At 40.1% G+C, this 18,676-nt stretch overlaps 1 protein-coding gene across 3 annotated transcripts in view; it reads left to right on the top strand.

Moving 5' to 3' along the window:
• The window catches only part of si:dkey-172j4.3 (diacylglycerol kinase eta), a 76,909-nt gene that overhangs the window by 55,115 nt on the left and 3,118 nt on the right, over positions 1–18,676 (top strand). For all 3 annotated transcript variants that reach the window (XM_017310526.1, XM_008435318.2, XM_008435319.2), the window contains 23 exons: positions 154–260; positions 391–516; positions 1,767–1,869; positions 3,034–3,193; positions 3,281–3,389; positions 3,732–3,871; positions 5,127–5,214; positions 6,269–6,360; positions 7,920–8,019; positions 9,860–9,925; positions 11,911–12,082; positions 12,172–12,270; positions 13,162–13,240; positions 13,545–13,652; positions 13,964–14,060; positions 14,169–14,276; positions 15,035–15,148; positions 15,999–16,133; positions 16,690–16,853; positions 16,953–17,058; positions 17,244–17,333; positions 17,860–17,973; positions 18,077–18,191. In XM_017310526.1, coding sequence (XP_017166015.1) covers positions 154–260; positions 391–516; positions 1,767–1,869; positions 3,034–3,193; positions 3,281–3,389; positions 3,732–3,871; positions 5,127–5,214; positions 6,269–6,360; positions 7,920–8,019; positions 9,860–9,925; positions 11,911–12,082; positions 12,172–12,270; positions 13,162–13,240; positions 13,545–13,652; positions 13,964–14,060; positions 14,169–14,276; positions 15,035–15,148; positions 15,999–16,133; positions 16,690–16,853; positions 16,953–17,058; positions 17,244–17,333; positions 17,860–17,973; positions 18,077–18,191 — 2,592 coding nt within the window. The remainder of the gene's footprint in view (positions 1–153; positions 261–390; positions 517–1,766; positions 1,870–3,033; positions 3,194–3,280; positions 3,390–3,731; positions 3,872–5,126; positions 5,215–6,268; positions 6,361–7,919; positions 8,020–9,859; positions 9,926–11,910; positions 12,083–12,171; positions 12,271–13,161; positions 13,241–13,544; positions 13,653–13,963; positions 14,061–14,168; positions 14,277–15,034; positions 15,149–15,998; positions 16,134–16,689; positions 16,854–16,952; positions 17,059–17,243; positions 17,334–17,859; positions 17,974–18,076; positions 18,192–18,676) is intronic.

Raw genomic sequence — 18,676 nt, 5'->3', positions numbered from 1 at the left:
TTGAGTTGGTTCAAAGCATTTAGTTAAAAAAAATGACATGATGTGGAAAAGTATCTTCCATACTCTTGTGAGATGCTTGACAGACAAACCTCAGGACAAGCTAGAGTCAAAAGTAAAACTTTAAAAATAAGTGTTTTTTGTTGTTTTTTTCAGTTTGCAAGTTCAAGGCTCACAAGCGCTGTGCCGTTCGCTCCACCAACAACTGCAAGTGGACCACGCTGGCTTCCATAGGAAATGAGATCATTGAGGATGAGGATGGGGTGAGACTTGCATCAGCTCATGAAATTCTACGTTTTCCTCTGGATAAAGACACCTAGAAAAAAGGCCTTTCCACTTCAGCTAAGTGCTTTCATCCAGTGGTGTTGCTGTGCTTCCTGTGTCTGTTCTCAGGTGTCCATGCCGCACCAGTGGCTGGAAGGCAACCTGCCCGTCAGCGCCAAATGCGTGGTGTGTGACAGGAACTGCGGCAGCGTGCGGCGGCTGCAGGACTGGCGCTGCCTCTGGTGCAAGGCCATCGTGAGTGGGATTGATCTCATCTGTCATTTCACATCAGCGTCGTTTGTTTAGAGCCGAAAGTTATTTTTAGCTCGAGAGAAGTTTAAACAAAACGTCATCAGAGTTTCCGGTTCGGGTTTATAACAGCATCAGAGCTTCTTATTGTTTTGTTTCTTTTTTCCTTTTGATGCAAGACTTGAAAAATGTTGGATATGAACTCGTTACAGAGTGTTCTGTGCAGACAGGACGTTCTTCACATCGTCTTCAAGTGTCAACGTCTTTCACAAAGAAACGTAACAGAATTTAGCAAAGCACCTTCATGTCTTTCTAGGTAAAGATATCTATAAAGTGCCTCAACCAAATTCAAAAGATGAAAACTATCCCTGTTCCTAAACCCTTTTGGGTAACACTTTACTTGACTGGGTGTCAAATAAATTGGCACTTTTAATGCAAGTTTTAATGCAGCTTTGCATTGAAAGTGTCATTATTTACTGAATGGCGCGTTGTGCCAACAGTCGTAAACATTCTTGAAGACTCCTTCATCTTCATAACAGGTTGTTACATGATTTATATGTTCGTGACGGTGTCATGTCGGTCTTATTCACGCCCCGTCAAATAAAGTTTTACCCAAATGGGTTTATCATTAATGCCCATTTGTGACATGTTTGAATTTATGAACAAAAGAGTAAAAATGGACAGCAGACAGAACTGCAGCAGACTTTGCTATGTGGTCATTTGTGGGGCTGTAGTTACTAATTATTTTTGTAATTTATTAACTGCTTTGTTGATACAAACATTTTAAAATCAATCAGTTGTACTTTATTGATCCCAAAGGAAAATTGCATTACATTTCAGTACAGCCCGTTCAAAGAAAGACAAACAAAAACGTGTGTGGACGGGTGCCATGTTGAAGTCCTGGAGGGGAAACGTTTTATCTACATCGTGTTGTAAGAAATAGAAAAACCTGGATCTGAGCGCTGAGCTCGCTGTGCTCATGTTCAGCAGATCCTACAGAGCGCCATGCTTCTACTTTCCTCCACTCCCACTTACCGCAGGCTTCTTATGGAGTACACAATGTCCAATCCTGAACACATAAAAACACACAGAGGCACAAGCACAAATGATCCAGAGTGGCATTTGTAAAGGTTACAGAACTGGCATTTGGTGGGTTTCAGTGGGATGTAACGACCTTTCTGCCACCACTGAAATCTACAATTACTGTGTCCACCAAATCACTATGTGTGCGTGTGTGTGTGTGTGTGTACTTTCAGGTGCATAACAGCTGTAAAGAACAAATGGGGAAGGTGTGTCCCCTGGGCCAATGTCGAGTCTCAATCATCCCACCCACTGCACTTAACAGCATCGACTCAGATGGTGAGACAGCACCCACACACACACACACACGCACGCACACACGCACACACACACACGCGCACCCCCACATGCACACACACACACACACACTCACACAGCCTACTTTTCTATGTTCTGTCAAACCGACAGAAGGGAGAAAAAGCCGAGGAATCTCACTGGTCCAGTCTAAATACTGGGAATTGAGAACCGGTTGATGTTAAGAGCTGCGCAGTTCCACGGCATGAAGAATGACTTGATTATATTCTCTAAATAGTTTACAATGGAGTCATAAATTTAGATTTTGTCAACTTTTCATTCTTTTCATTTGTAAGCTGTATTTATTTTTTCACTTATTTGCAGCTTTTCATGAATAAACATCGTCTTTTAAATACAAAAACAAGAGTAAAAGCTACAGAAACGTTGATGTTTCTCTTCAGGAGCTGCAAATACCAACAAAGTTATCTTTTTCTTTCTTTCTGAATTTTTTTTTTGTCATTTTCTCAAACAACGTTTGTGTCTCATCACCAGAGCCGGTCTATAAATCCAGTAAAACCTTCCTGTTTATTTCCATAATTTGTTGAATTACCTCTTTCTAAAAATTAATATTTATTTAGATTTATTTGACCAGGGAAACAGTCTGATTTCAGATTTTTATACCATTCCTAAACTCATTATTTCTGTTCAGGTTGATTAGTTATTTAATAGCAGAGGCGTCGTCGCACCAAGTGTGTTAGAGGAAAACAGAAATAAGTTAGAGAGTTGACATTTTAAGCTTTCTTTAGCATCTGAAATGAGAGACGAGTACTGTTAGCCTGCATTGATAGTAATAAACATCAGTCCCTGTGTTTTCTCTATTATTATTCAACCTTTTTCCAAAAAACTTGTAGCATTTCCTATTTCCATATTTTCAATGCAATAGACCAGGACTTAAAGTATAAAACAGACAGAAAATATCTCCTTTGATAAACAATTTTCATTAGCAGTGTTCACACTGAAGAGTGTTGCCAGTGCAACCTCAGTAGACAAACACTCACCGCAAGAAAGGCCAGATTTTTAACTTTGCGGCTGGTCACTTAATAATCGGCTGATATCTTGATGCATCCAGTTCAGATATTTTTCAGACTCGTCAGTTTACAGTTTTGTTGTTTGTTTTTATTTTTTTAAATTCCCAATCCTTGCCATTAGGTTTCTGGAAGGCCACCTCTGGATCTTGTGCCAGCCCCCTCCTGGTCCTGGTGAACTCCAAGAGCGGCGACAACCAGGGGGTGAAGTTCCTCCGCAAGTTCAAGCAGCTTCTGAACCCAGCTCAAGTCTTTGACCTGATGAACGGAGGCCCAGAGCTCGGGTACGTCCTGTTTGTGATGAAACATTGGTTCTCTGACCTCACGACGCCCGTCCACTGTCCACGGTGACCCTCTCTTCCGGCTCACAGGCTGCGGCTCTTCCAGAAGTTCGTGACGTTTCGCATCCTGGTGTGCGGCGGAGACGGCAGTGTGGGCTGGGTGCTGTCGGAGCTCGACAAGCTCAACCTGCACAAACAGGTCAGAACATGAATGAAAAACACAGCGCTGGTCAATAAATTAAGAAAAAAGTATGCTTAATACCTGCTTAAAGAATGCTTTTTAAATAAAATGTTTATAAAATATTCTTATTCATTGAATATGACCGTAAGTTTCTGAGAAAAGGAAGGATTCTGCAAAGGCACTGGCTATTTCCACTAATCTCTGAGGCATTAACGCCGCCCCACATCTGCACCGACACAGTTTTAATTCCAGATCAGTGTTCTGTTAATTAATAACCAAGTAGCCTGTGAAATGAGATTCGATCCACCTTCGCCGAGCATGATCTGACGTCCGTCTACTGATTTCACGGCCTCTCCTCAGTGCCAGCTCGGAGTCCTTCCCCTGGGGACGGGCAACGACCTGGCCCGCGTTCTTGGCTGGGGCGGCCTGTGCGACGACGACGCCCAGCTGCTGCAGATCCTGGAGAAGCTGGAGAGAGCCACCACCAAGATGCTGGACCGGTGAGAACCTGGAGGGGAGGGTTTGGATGTTGTATCGTCAACGCTTTTCAGCAGAGTTCAGTGTCAGCTTATGCACTTTGTAAATGAAACCGCTAAAAGAAGGCTTTTAGCTAGAATCTGAGTTTAAAGTTACCTCTGATGGAGAGTTCAGGGCTGTCTGAAGACTGAAGCTGTTAAAAAATTCAGAAGAAAAACTGTTTTCATTGTATTTATTTCTATAATAATCAGCAAGGCTGGAGCAAAGTAAATAATTGAACACCTGAGCCAAAAGCTGCAGTGCAGCAGGTTTAAAATGTCCTAATTTACACTTTACATTTTCTGTTCCACAGGAATCCAGAGCTTTTTTATTTATTTTTTTGGCTTATTTGTTTTATCCGCTCATTAAAACTGAAAACATAAAAGGTTATAATAATTCAACAGGGTTGATGTTGGGGAATATTCAAAAGTAAAGATCATTAAAATGATTAATCTTTCCCCACATGTATGATCAGATATACAATAAAGTGTTAAAAACAACTCAAACTAAATAACAAAAATGAGAAAAAATCTGAAAGAAAACACAAACTTGAATGAAGAGAGAGCTCCAGTAAGACCAGAAAAATTTTCAGTGCAGACAGATCAACTGCATAGTGTAGAAATCAGGGTGTTGATATTATCTTTTGGACTGTTTGGTACAGTTGTGTAAGATTAAAAAGATAAAACAATGCCACTTCAGGAGTTCTGGGTAAAACACATCGACACACAAAGTTGTTTTCATCTTAAATGCAAAATGTTTTTTTTTTTACAGTTTTGGCTTAATTACTGCTCTAAATATGTATATATTAATCCAATATTCAGTTATAGTTGCCGATTATTTCAGTAATCGTGTTTAATCTGAGTAATTGTTTCACCCTACATAAAACTCCTTCCGTTTTAGCAGATGTCACGGTTCTGAAATGTAATGTTTTTGCTTGTTTGTTGTTTTATTTTCCTTCTGAACATGTTACTGAAAATGTGTCATAAAAATAAACCTCCCTGCCTCGTCGTCAAAAGACAGGACACACCTAAGCCAGTAGCGACAGCAGGTTTCCAGTAAGCTTTGCCTGCGACGAAAAAAAAAAAGTTTTTCCGCTCCAAGTTTAAACTGCTGTCGAGTTTTTCTTGATCTCCTGTCAGCCACTTTCAAATTCCCCCACCGCCTCCCTCTGCTTCCCGCCTGATCAGCTGCTGATAAAGTGTTTCATGTTGGGCCTGTCGCCCATGTGTGTGTTTTCAGATGGAGCGTAATGACATACGAGGTGCCCCCCACCAATAAACAAACGCCCACCGTGAAGGAAGACGACAGCCATGAGGCTCCGCTGCAGGTAAGTCAGCCCTCAGCACTTTGAGGAGGCTGTCTGCCGTCGACAGATAGCATCCATAAAAACTGGGGCTCATAAGAAGCTCTGAGGCGTTGTTTAGGAAAACAACTACTGGGAGTAGCAAAGGGAAGCCAAGGCAATCAGAGCCAAACCTCAGGGAACGGCGGAGGTGTTGACGAAGGGTAGCTGTGAGTTTGGAATGAAGGCTGAACTTTGACACTGCGCTGCTAATATGATGCAGGCGGCTATTAAGACTGGTCATGTCTACACCAATGTCCCTTAATGTGTTTGCTTTTGTTGCCTTTTTAAAGAAAACCTCAAGTGTGGAAAACAATAATAATTTGGCCACAAAACACCCTTAAAAATCCTATTTTATTGCAGCAGCTTAATCTCACTTGTTTTTGTTTTTAGTGGAGATAATCTTTTTTTATGTATACCTCCTGCAGCTGATCATTACCTCTGTGAACTTTAATTAGTAATCCACGACGACTACTCTGGGGTATAAAACTTTCATAGCTCAGAGCATCTGGCAGCGAGGCTGAATGAAGGCTGCTAATTTATCGAGCCGCCAGTGGATAGCGAGGGACGTTAATGTATGCAAAGCTCTCCGTTAGGGAACTACTGCGAAAATTGGCTTTTTAGAGTCCCAAAGTTTTTACAGTAACTTGAAAAGTCTTAAATTTATATACTTACAATTAATTCCTTTAAATGTCAGAAATTCATCAAAATTTAAAAATTCAGACATCTTCACTGTGTTTTGTTACTGTTAACCACCTGCTTAATACACCTTTCCAGCAAGCTAGCTAATAAACCTTTGTTAGCTGGCTAGCTAGCTGTTAGCAGATGGCTACCATCTGAGCTAGCTAGAATTATGACCTGACATTATCACACCAGAGATAAAGCTAGGCAGACAACATGATTTTTGACCCAGTTAAACCAAAAGCCATCATTTCTAGGGTTTTCTTGTCTTTTTACAATCAGGTAATCCCAAAAAATAAATAAAAGTCTTGTTTGTACCTCTGTGGTTGACCTGGGTCTTCCTTTATTCATGCTTCAGGTCCACATCACTCAGTATGCAGACTCCGTCGCCTGCCACCTGGCCAAGATCCTGGACTCTGACAAGCACAGCGATGTCATCTCCTCCGCCAAGTACGTGCCACGAATTCCTGCATTAAAACAGGAAACAGGAACGGGTTGAAGTGTAGATAGGAAGAAGAAAGGTGTGGAAGGATGAGCGTAAGCTGTAAAACCAGGGGAAAGAGAGCGTCACCGATAATGAGAAAAACAGTCTTCACAAGCGAATGTTCGGTCAGCAGGGATCGATTTCCTGCTCTGATCTTGTTTTAAGTGCAAACGTGCACTTAAAGGCGCGACTGTGTGCACATGTCTAAGAGGAAGAGAGGGATGAAGCGTCTGACTACATTAGTGCACAGCAGTCTTAGCTTAGCCGCTATTACACAGCACTTTTCTCCACCGTTTGGTTTGCTGCATTAAACTGATGGAAATGGTTCTGACCTGCTCCACGTTAGATACATGGAAAAGTATTTTGCACTGTAAAATAACTAAATCTTACCAAGCAGCTGCTAGTTTCTAGTGCACATATCTTAGTACAATTGAAATAAGACAAAACTAACTAACAGTTAAAGATTTGACCCACGTCATGCTTTTAGACAAACTGTTATCACTGATACCGACCAAATCTATGTAAACTTTTGAATTCGAGGAAAGTTACCCAAAAAGTTCTAAAAAAATGTCTTGTCAATTAGCAAATAGAAATAATGTTGGTTAAAACAGAAAAGCTTGGGTCTGATTTAACTTCAGACATTGAGAAAATAAAATGTGTGTTTTTATTTTGAATATCTATCAAATGTAACTTTTCAGCAAGATAAAGGAGCTTATTTTAGCTAAATAATTTCTCAATTCTAGTTCCACCGGCATATTGTCACCTATAACATGAGAAAAATGTCTATAGTGTACTTTTTATCTATTTTAAAGGATTATTCACTTAAGCTCCTAATTCTTCCTAAAAAAGTTACTTGTAATTTTGTCTTGTTTCAAGTGAACTAAACTATTTGCTCTAGAAACTAGACCAAAAAGACTTGGTAAGTTTTTTGTATTTTTGCAGTGCATGTACAGATGTTCAGTCAGTAACAATATGGATTCTGGCTGTGTTTAATTTGTCACTGCTGATACTCACTTTACTGTAATATATGTGAGGTCATTTCACCAGCATAAAGTGATGGAAAGCTCTAATGGTTGCCTCTGAACATTAACGAAGTTTTTCTCTGACTAAATTTCCTCACACTGATGAGGAAGACAAGCTGCTTTTAGATTTGAAGAATGTTTGTTTTCTTTTAGGTAAACTTGGCATCATTCTGCTTTTTCACTCCCCAGTATTAATTTTAAAATACACACAAATCCCAAATCCAATCAAGGCAAAATAAAGCAACAAAGAACAGGATGTTTAAGATGATTTCATGTTTACTAAGTGCAGTGAGAGTTTGGAGAAAGTTGCCTGCTGACTCACCCAGCAGCAAAGTACCAGATGTGAGTAAACAGTGACTCTGTAGGCAGCAGCAGCAGATCGCTGCTGCATGTGTGAATATTAACCCCCCAGCGTCATGAATCATCAAATCTTCAGCGTGTCAATCATCAGGCATCATATGCTTGATGCCGAGCGCTAAGCCGGATCTCTCCCGTGTCGGCAGGTTCCTGTGTGGGACGGTGAACGATTTTGTGGCAGAGGTGGGGAAGGCATACGAGAGAGCCACAGAGAACAAGGAGGAGGCAGATGCCATGGCAAAGAAGGTAAAGTGTGTTTAATTGTGTGTGTGTGTGTGGGGGGGGTTATGTAAGCATTTGTATAACACCAACGCCGGCCCTGTGGGCTGATGGAGGTGTGTGTGTGTGTTTATAATGGATTGACTACACAACGCTGCACAACATCAAGTTTTATTACTTCTTCATGTGAGGTAGTCATTGTGGAGAATTATGTGTGTAATTTCTGGTCCAGCACTTAAAAAAGTGTAAAACAATGTTAGTTTACAGTTTAATTTGGATAATATGATCATTATTGCAGTTTTATATTTCAAACATTGGGAGGATGAGCAGAGGAGCCGATCTGTTTGTCTAATGGCATTTTTAGCTGTTTCTTCAGCTAAAATGCTAGAAATAGGGAAAAAAACAACAATTTCACCCAATATTGATCTGCCATCTTTTTTGCTTTTTACACAATCTGTATCCTTAAAAAGTCTTAAATTCATGTATCTGAAATTAAGGCCTTGATTCATTAAATTCATTAAAGACATTAAATAAGACGTTAATTAATTTTAATGTCTTAAAAAATTTACATTTCAGTGCCATGTAAATTGGACTTAAATATGTTAATGTCTTAAATTTAGTTGTGGCTGGAATATTTAATCTAGTATAATTTATGTAGTTTTTTTTCTCATGGATCTTTTCTGTCAGGCAAAAGTTTGAGTCACTCACAAACACCTTCACAATTCTGCTGTTCAGCAAGTTTGAAGTTTAATGCATAATGTTCTTTAAAAAGTCTTAAATTTGAGTTGAGTCCTGCAGAAACCCTGTTTCTGAATAGCGTTTGAGTATTTTAAGTGGTGATGTTTGTCATAGGCACATCATGAAGGGTATCATTTACATCTGATAAGAAAAAACACTTTAATCACCTAAACTGTCACATTTGCTTCCATTTCCTCACTATTTTATATAGATATTATCTCCTTCTGAAAACCTGAGTCTGACTGAAAACAGGTAATCTGCATGCCTGATTAAAAAGCACTGGCACATTTTTTATCAAAACTTCAAAAAGGAGAGATCAAAATCAGTGCTGGCTGAACCTTATTTAATTTTTTTAAACTCTTTTCTTGTACACTTTTTATTCTCTGTCAGACTTTATGTTGTTAGTTTTGAACTTTAATGGTATGTTATCCAGGAAGGGGCACAAATATAATTTTTTCCTGAATTATTTGACGTTTTCCTTCTGACAAAACAAAGTTTTTGGCTCATTTAAAGAAATAATCAGCCACAAGCTGATTTCTACTGATTTCTAGAAACAGTAACGTTTAATCTTCTTACCTTACATGACTTATTATATTGACGCTGAATCATTGCCTGCATTCCTTTTTCAGTAATGAACCATTTTAAGGGCTCCCAGCTTAATTTTCTTTTCTTTAAGTCTTGTTACTTGTGCTAAAAGGACAAAATTTGCAAAATGCAGATACATTAATATAATCTGTCTTGTGTTTCGATTGTATCAGTATCCAAATAGCAATCTGACCTTATTTAAATGATTCATAAATTAGATGGGTGCAGCTACTTTATAAACAAATCTCTCCCAGTCTTACTCATCAGCCAGGCTCAGTTTGTAGGAAGTGAGCTTCTAATTGTGCAGACAGTCTTAGAGCTGCTGTGTCACCAAAGTTAATGGAGGGAATATCTTCTACAAACATCTGTCTTTTATCCCTGGTCACATTGTATTTTCATCTCCAAAGTTTTTGTGCATTACTGGTGTGTGCTTTAATACTCAAAACTGTTTTATTTTGTCTTTGTGTGACTGAAGTGGACTTTGAAGTCAGTATAAACAATAGAAATACCTCTGTCCAATCCTTCCTCTCTGTTTATCTCCCAGTGCGCGCTGCTGAACGAGAAACTGGATTCGCTGGTGAAGGCCTTAAGCGAGGAAGCAGAAGCTCAGGTACAGACACTGTATCAGTAATGATCAAAGGAGCCTGACATGCTGCAGAGAAATGGGAAAAACAGGAAAAAATTTTGGATTTTATATATAATCCCCCATCCCCAGCAAAGTAGGCCTGTTTGTCATCCTTGATGTTAGTTTCTGCAAGATTCATCTAAGGGACTCCTGAAGAGAAATGTCAAAAATTATGTTTATTCTGAACAATATTTAGAATAAACACAAATTATTATTTTTTTTATTTGTTCTCTTTAGTTTTTGTTTTCTGGTTGTTTGGTCAGATTAAATGACTGCATTAATGTTCTTTTAATCCAGTATGTTCACAGAATTATTTTTAAAGTTATTCATACCACTATATATTTAAATTCTTACAGACTTAAGCTAAAAACCTCTATGTATTTAATTGGGATTTTTTAGAGGACAGCAGGCTGAATCCAACTACCGTGTTTCCCCGAAAGTAAGACAGTGTCTTACTTTCTTTTTATCCCCAAAAGCCCCACTATGTCTTACTTTCGGGGTATGTCTTATATTGGAAAAAAATTGTAGAATTTTTTGTTTTAACCATAAAATTAACATTTATTAACAACCTGAACAGTATTGTATTCACCACAAAACAGTTTTATAAAAGGAAGTGCAGGGGACGGCGCGGTGACGTATGGAGAGGGGGACGGCGCGGTGACGTATAGAGAGGGGGACGGCGCGGTGACGTATGGAGAGGGGGACGGCGCGGTGACGTATGGAGAGGGGGACGGTGCGGATGTGGGCAGGAGGCGGCGCGCAGCTAGAGGAGAGGGAGGCGGCAATACCCCCGTGTTTCCCCGAAAGTAAGACATATGTCTAACTTTCGGGGTACGGCTTATATTAGCCGACCCCCCTGAAACCCCCGATACGTCTTACAATCGGGGGTGCCTTACTATCGGGGAAACACGGTAGATGTCTGTGAATCCTTACAAAGTCTTTAAATAGTCCTGGATTTTGTGTCTCTAAAATTAAGGCCTTAAAATGGCTGAAATTCTCTTTGAAAAGTGTAAGTTGGCCTTTAATACGTTAATCACGAGTCTTACATTTTGCGAAGGTTTTTTCTGACACGATTTTTCTGTCAGGCAGAAACTTGAGTTGTACACAAACATCTTTCTTACGCTCTGTGACACAAGACATTTGAGACTAGTGGCAACTAGCTGCTAACATCCACTTGCTAGCTAGCTAGATAACTTGTTCTGACATGGGCGCATAGCCAAGTTCATGGTTTTTGCTTTGTTTTGCCCCCCTCAGAACCTTCTCCTATATTTATAGTCTTTTCAGTCTTAAATTTAATTCACAGTGACATTAAAAAGGTCTTAAGAAGTCTTAAATTTGACTTGCTGAATCCTGCAGATAGCCTATATTATTTTTATCATCATTATTTTCCTCACGGCTGATGGTGATGTTGTGCTGGTTTATCACATAACATCCCATATAAAGAAGGATTTGAAGTTTGTGTTTGTGTTATGATAATGTGTGAAAAGTCCAAGGGATGTACATACTTTTCCAAGGTCCTGCATGCTAAATATTCACTGTGTTAACGTAGTTTTTTGGACATGTCCTCAACTCATAAGAACTCCTGATGGAACCTGAAAGTCACAGCTTTGTTCCTGCTGAAGCTTCTTTATTCTCATATTGATTCATCTTGTGGAGAAAATAAAAGCAAAGCCCTGAAATGTCAGAAGGATTTCACGCTGTCGCACGACAAATTGAGAACTGCACAGGATTTCAGACTCTGATCCTGCAGCCCGCCTCGCTGCAAACGCTCGCAAAGTCCTCAGCCTTTTCCTGTCGCACACAGTTAAAATGTAGACATAAGAAGGAATTCAGTGGATCTACTCGTGAAACATAGCCGATCTCATGCGTGTCGGTTTTCTAGGATTTCACCAAAAGTGACGTAATGAGCATAAAACATCTTTGCCTTACAGGTGTTATGGGATTTACGTTTCCTATCTGCTTTCACCCAGGTGGTGCCGGCAGGTTCAGCACCAAGCCAGGAGAGTGGCGGCTCAAGCCCTGGTGAAAGTGGCGGCGAGTCAGGCTCTGAGGGCAAAACGTATCGGTCCAAAGAGCAGCTGATGCTGCGAGCCAACAGCCTGAAGAAAGCCCTGAGGCAGATCATCGAACAGGCTGAGAAAGGTAGCTCCCCCCTTCGCTGCTTCGCCCTCCACTGCTGCTTTAATTCAAAAAGCTTTGAGCGACTCACTGACTGAGCTCCGTCGTTTCAGTGGTTGATGAGCAGAACAGACACACGCAGGTCCAGAGGATGCCGTCTTCATCCTCCATCACCAGGGAGAACAGTGAGGAGCTGAAGGATGCCGACACACGTAGGTGTCAGTTTAGGCTTAGCAGAGGGGAATGGATAAGACCTGGGGATGTAAATAAATTAATCAAGTTAATGTTTTATCAGATTAGAATTAGTTCCAATCGATTAAGTAATAACATCCACTTAGACCTTCCAGCAGAGGGCGCCGCTGGCCATCCCTAAGCCAGTTGATACAGAAACAAATATGGCAGAGAGATCCCAGAATGGGAAAGAGAAACGGTCCAAACAGAGTCTGAATTGGGATGCAAAATGCTATTTATGTGGTTCTGTTTAGAAAAATAAACACTCAACAAGTCCTTAAATTTCCCTTAATAGCCCTCATTCAGCCGATCTGCATGGCGGAGCTGCGTCAACTTCTTCAATCATGACTGGCAGGCGAGGACGCAAAAAACGTGTAGCGTGACTTAAAACCCCTTATGTCCTAAATTTAAAATCTCCGCCTGGATATTTTTGCTTATTTTAATTAAATGTAGTCCTTTAAATGTCCTGTGAGTAAATATATTTGCTCACATTTATCCATAACAGCTGGAACTTTCAATATCTAGTAAGTTATTTTCGCCTTCCAATAAGTACAAGTGATTTTGAGAAAAATGTTATTTTTTGAAGAGCAACCATTTAATAATGTGAGAAAAACATAATTTTCTCTTTATTAGTCAGTATTTCACAAGCTGACACAAAATGTAATGTTTTGTTTTATTTTAAATCAGCATATTATGAAAAATTTTGCCTAAACATTTTAAGAAAATGAACGCTCACCAGTTAACCAGTCGATCGATAAGATCAATCAACTTTAGACAAACTCATTAATCGATCTCTTGCATCTCTAATAAGTCCAGAAATGTTCAGCCAGGATATGTCTGATGTTAAAATCAGATGTGATTATTGTGTCCAGGAGGTTTGAGTCCCACTTCGCCCATCGTCCTGGAGAAAACAGAAAGTCTGAACGCAGTCACCTTCAACGAGGACACAGTGTAAGTTCATCACACGCTCCAGCTCTAATGGGTTTTACACAAAGAAACCAGCACAAAGTAGCAAAAGTATTCATTACAACACAGCAATTTGACTTCTGGAAGGAAATATTTTATGTAATTGTATGAAATGGAGCTTGATGCAAATTCTGTTTGTGAAACATTTGGAAAAAACCTACTTTAGCTATTCACTACTTTGTGTTCATCACATGAAACCCCATTAAAATAAACAAATGTTTGCATTTTAAGGTGATAAAAGGTTGAATGATTCTTACTGAGTTAACTGAAAACCTGCATGTTTCTCTAGTCAGTGCACAGAGAAGTGTGTGATGAATAACTACTTTGGCATCGGACTGGACGCCAAAATCTCTCTTGAGTTCAACAACAAGAGGGACGAGCATCCCAAAAAATGCAGGTATGGAGCAAAGACAAATCGCTTTGCAGTCAAATCGACTCCAGTTGTGTCTTTTTCAAGCATAAACTCACAGATGTTCAAACTCAAATTTGAACAAACGAGTCGGTTTTTCTTCCTTTTTTTACTTTCTTTTATTCAGCAGTTGTTTAGTTAAGGTTTTCCAGATTTCCTGGTATAATCCTGGTATAATCCCTCTAACACAGCAGGGTAATTAGAAGAAATGTGATTCAAAGTATGTCTTTGATGTTTAAATCAGATAACTTCAGCAAATGTAAATTTGAATGCGTGTCTCTTGACTTCTCAATCCGCAGTAGTCGCACCAAAAACATGATGTGGTACGGAGTCCTCGGGACCAAAGAGCTGGTCCAGAAGACTTACAAGAACCTGGAGCAGAGAGTCCAGTTGGAGGTCAGACAGACGCAGCTCATCATCATAATGAGCAGAATCACAAGTTTAGCTGCTTCCATCAGCACATTTTCCCCCCTGCCACCCTGAACTCTTCTTCTCTTTCCACAGTGTGACGGCGTTGCCATGTCGCTGCCGAGCCTGCAGGGCCTGGCGGTTCTCAACATTCCCAGCTATGCAGGAGGAATCAACTTCTGGGGCGGAACCAAAGAGGACAACGTGAGCAATCAGCAGAAGAACTGTCCATGAAAATTACAGACACAGAGCAGAGGCAACACAAGACCTGCAAGCATCTTAGTACACTTGAAATAAGACAAAGCTAACAAGTAGCATTAGTGAGATTTGAGAGCTTGCTTTAAGTCAATAATTCCTTAATATTGATGAAAAGTACCAGCTAGAAATGAAATAATCTCATAACAAGACATTTTAACTCAAAATGTGGGAAAAAAGTATTTTTCCACTGGCATATTATTTCACTTCAAACTAGGACTTTTCATCAATATTAAGGAAATATTGAAGTAAAAAAAGCTTCTATATCTTTCTGAAAAGTTAGTTTTGTCTTATTTCAAGTGAACTAATATATTTGCTCTAGAAACTAGACTAAAACTATTAGTTAGAAGTGAAATATAGTGGGACTAGACTTTTTTCTCATAACACATCTTGTTCCATTGGCAGGTTGTTTCACTTTTATTGAAACAATTATTTATCTCTAAAACCAGCTCCTATGTCTTTCTGAAAAGTTATTAAGCTTATTTTGTCTTATTTGAAGTGTACTAGTATATTTGCACAAGAAACGAGACCAAAGACATGTTGTAAGATTTTGTTTTTGCACTGTACCAGTTTTAGCCGATTCCTGTTTCTTTCAGAAACAGCATTGAAACATTTGAAGCTTCTTCTGACTTCATTTTTCAAAAACAGCCACCGACACCGAAAGCAGCACCTCTTTTGACAATAATTTGAATAATTTGTTTCTTCAGAACTTTGGAGCGCCGTCGTTCGACGATAAGAAGCTGGAGGTGGTTGCAGTGTTTGGCAGCATGCAGATGGCCATGTCCAGAGTCATCAACCTGCAGCACCACCGCATCGCTCAGGTAACAGAGGCTCAAAATAAATGTGTGAGAAACCTTTCCTATGCACATGATGCCGAGCTGGAAAGGGTTTTCTTCAGCAGGGATTCTGTAAATTTAGCTACAAAATAAAGTCTGTAAATGTTGCACATCATCAGCAAAAGGTTCGATTTCAAAGATCCACAATAAAATTTTACTGTAGTTAATTTGATTGTATGATTTTGAACAAAAGTGCATCTTAAAAAATGTTGATATACTGTAGGCCGGAAACGATTAATCAGATTAATTGTGATTAATCGATAATTTAAATAATCGTTAATTAAATTAGTAATCGATTAATCGTTCACTGGAGGAACAATTCACAAAAAGGTACTTCTGCATTTAAGATAAAAAAAGTAGCATATTAGTCAGGTTAAAATTATGTAAAAAATATTCTAATACTCTAATTATTAATCAGTTAATCCAAAAAATTAGTCCTACGCTGTATTTGTAATGTGCTCTGTTATGAATGATTGTTCGTACACTAAAGCTGTGTAATTGCATTTTAGGCAATAAAATGTTAACATTTTTCTATTCAGGAAGTTAATTTGTTTACTTGTATTTTTTGATGTATTTCTGATATTGTAAAGAGAATGCTTACAATGAAAAATCTGCATAATGTGCTAATTTCTTTACCCGATTAATCAATTAATCGTCTGAACAATTGATTACTGAAATAATCATTAGCTACAGCTCTAACATACTTCTAGTTTCAGGATGTAAAAATGCTGCATCTCTAAATGTTCGCTATAGGAAACTGTGGTCGCTGTTACAGCAGGTGTGTGTTTTCAAGGCGCAGATGAGAGACCTTGTCCGCTGTGTGTGTTGCTCTCAGTGTCGGCAGGTGAAGATCACCATCCTGGGGGACGAGGGCGTCCCGGTGCAGGTGGACGGGGAAGCCTGGATCCAGCCGCCCGGCATCGTCAAGATTGTGCACAAGAACCGTGCTCAGATGCTCACCAGAGACAGGGTGAGCTCACACTTCCAGATGTATTCAAACATATTAGCATTTCTGTAAAAAATAAAAATAAAAAACTGAAGACAGTTTTACAGAGTAGGGCCTGAAATATTTCTCCTCTCACGAGTCTGCAGCTGGATATTGTCCTGAGTCTACTGCTCATGTTGTTGACTCTTTCTTTCTATTTCAGGACTCCTTAAATCAAATCTTTGCTCTCTGTGTTTGCTCCCTCTTCATGTTGCTCAAACCTCTGAGAGCTCTCTCTCGAGCCAAGCGCGTTTGGGTGGTTTGTTTCCATGGTTTCCTTCGCCGCTCAAAAGTGTGTTTGCTCGCTGGTTATTCGCCTTAAGCACGACCCGGATCCAGCTAAATAATGAGACACCGACAGGCTTTTTGGGTGATAAACAAAAAAGATCTGGATCGGTAAACAAGAGTAAAAAAAAAAAAAAAAAATCAGAGGAAGTGTTATTCCATCACTAAACACAAGAAATCACAGCACATGGAGGGAATGTCTTTAACTTTTCTAATTATTGAAGATCAGTTTTGTCGTTTGTTTCTGTGCGGTCAGGCGTTTGAGAGCACGCTCAAGTCGTGGGAGGACAAGAGGAAGATCGACAGCTACCGCGCTGCCAGGCCGCGCCTCAACTCCCAGCAGTCCATGGAGTACCTCACCGAGGAGGAGTGCGCCCAGGTGCAGCAGCTGGGCATCGTGGCCGACATGCTCATCAATAAGTACGCGCCGTTAGCTTCTGGCCTCTTTACTGCAACCAGTTGTGTCATTTTAATTAGCAGTCATGACTTTGCTGCTTTTTTTCCCCTCCTCTGCTTTAGGATCCGCGAGGCGGCTAAGACCCACAAGCTGGTGGAGCAGGAGCTGGCTCACGCCGTGAACGCCACCGCCCTGGTGCTCACCGAGGCCAAGGTGTCCAGCAACGAGGTGAGACCACGACGGAGACGCAGACGGTCGCTTTGAGAGGGGACAGACTCTCTGCCACGTTTGACTCTCGGGTCAAACGGCAGTCTGTTGATTTTCAAACAATTGTTGAGTTTAGAAATGTAACAGTTTGAAGCAGTGATTTATGATTTGAGCAGCTTATTTAGAGGTTGTTTCATGTGCTTCAGTGTCTGAGCCGCAGCACGGCAGTGGAGATCGTCAACAGCAGTAAAGTCCTCCAGGCCGAGACCAGCATGCTGCTGGACGGGAAGCTCCTGGTAAGAGTCCAGCACCATCACCGTTACCGCTCCGTTTCAGTTTGAACATCTGTTTTTGTTCAGCCTGTAGATTCATCTACGGATGTGTGCCTTTTCAAACAATAGCACTTTGTTCAGACAAACAAAAATAAAAGCAGTGTTGAGAACTAGAGAGCCTCTGTTTCAGGACTTTTTTTTACTTCTACAATGAGTTTAGTTTCTTCTTTCCCAAGCCTCCTCGTTCTGATCTCTGCATCCAAAACTAGCATCATGTTATGGATGTTGATGTATTCCTGCAAGGTTTTTTGTAGAGTTACTATTTTTTTCTCTTCTCATAGTCTAACTCTTAAACAAGTGTCTTAGCTCCACTTCAGCTTCTTCAGCAGATCATTTTCCTTTAAAATTCCCATGGGTTTTTTGTTGAAAATTCCTAAATGTCTATTTATTCTGAAGACTCTCATTGTAGCTGGACGGGAAGAAACGTAAGCAAATGTTGACCTTTTTAGAAGGAGCGAGTGATCCAGCTCCTCTTCTTCTCTTCTTTCAGTCGGATTTTCCCGAGGAGGAAGAGCTGCGATTGACCCTGAACAATCTGAGCGCCGAGCTGCTGAAGCTGGATGACATCCACTGGATCTGTCCGCTCATGCAGTGCTCCGAGGAGGTACGCGTCGTCACAGGCCGCTCGGCCCTGAACCAGCCTGTCGGGGGGAGGGGGGGCGGGAGCTCTTGGAGTGTATGGACTAGTCCCACTGTTTGTTTTGTAGGACTCTGTGCGGAGCAGCAGTAAAGGCACCAGCAGCATGAAGCTGAAGATTATCCCCAAAACAAAGAAGGAGAAGGAGAAGCTCCACAAGCAGAAGTCCAACAGTTCTCTCTCAGGTAAAAGCTCAAGGTTTCTCACACATTCATTTTAGCTCTAGTGTTTTCCAGTATGGAAGAAAACGGATAATTAAAGGAACATTTAAAATATTTATTCTTTATGACACTATCTCAAGTTGTGTCCAGTCAGACATTTTTTGCAAGCTACCAGTTTGAACTTGGAATAAAATAATTTTCCCATCAACATGGAACAACCAACATCAGGATCTGCAAATATCGACTTTGATTCTTCTGGGACAATTACATTTTTTTTTTTTATCAAAAGAGAAATCTTCTTATGAAATGTGCTCTTGGTTTTAAGCCATATTTTATTTTAACTAATTTAATTGTTACTGTTTGTAACTTTCAACACAGATCTCTTGCTTCCCAAGCAATATTTTCCAAAACAGATGTGCAAAAAGAGAAAGCAAACACAACTTAAAAGGAACTGAAATAAAAACTAGAAAGTGTGCATTTCCTATGAAAATGCAAGTGTGAATGCTCAT

This window comes from Poecilia reticulata, linkage group LG18 (genome assembly GCF_000633615.1).
Source record: "Poecilia reticulata strain Guanapo linkage group LG18, Guppy_female_1.0+MT, whole genome shotgun sequence".
In the NCBI taxonomy this organism is placed as follows: Eukaryota; Metazoa; Chordata; class Actinopteri; order Cyprinodontiformes; family Poeciliidae; genus Poecilia; species Poecilia reticulata.
Note: the sequence above shows the minus strand (reverse complement) of the source record. Positions and strands in the feature narration are given on the sequence as shown.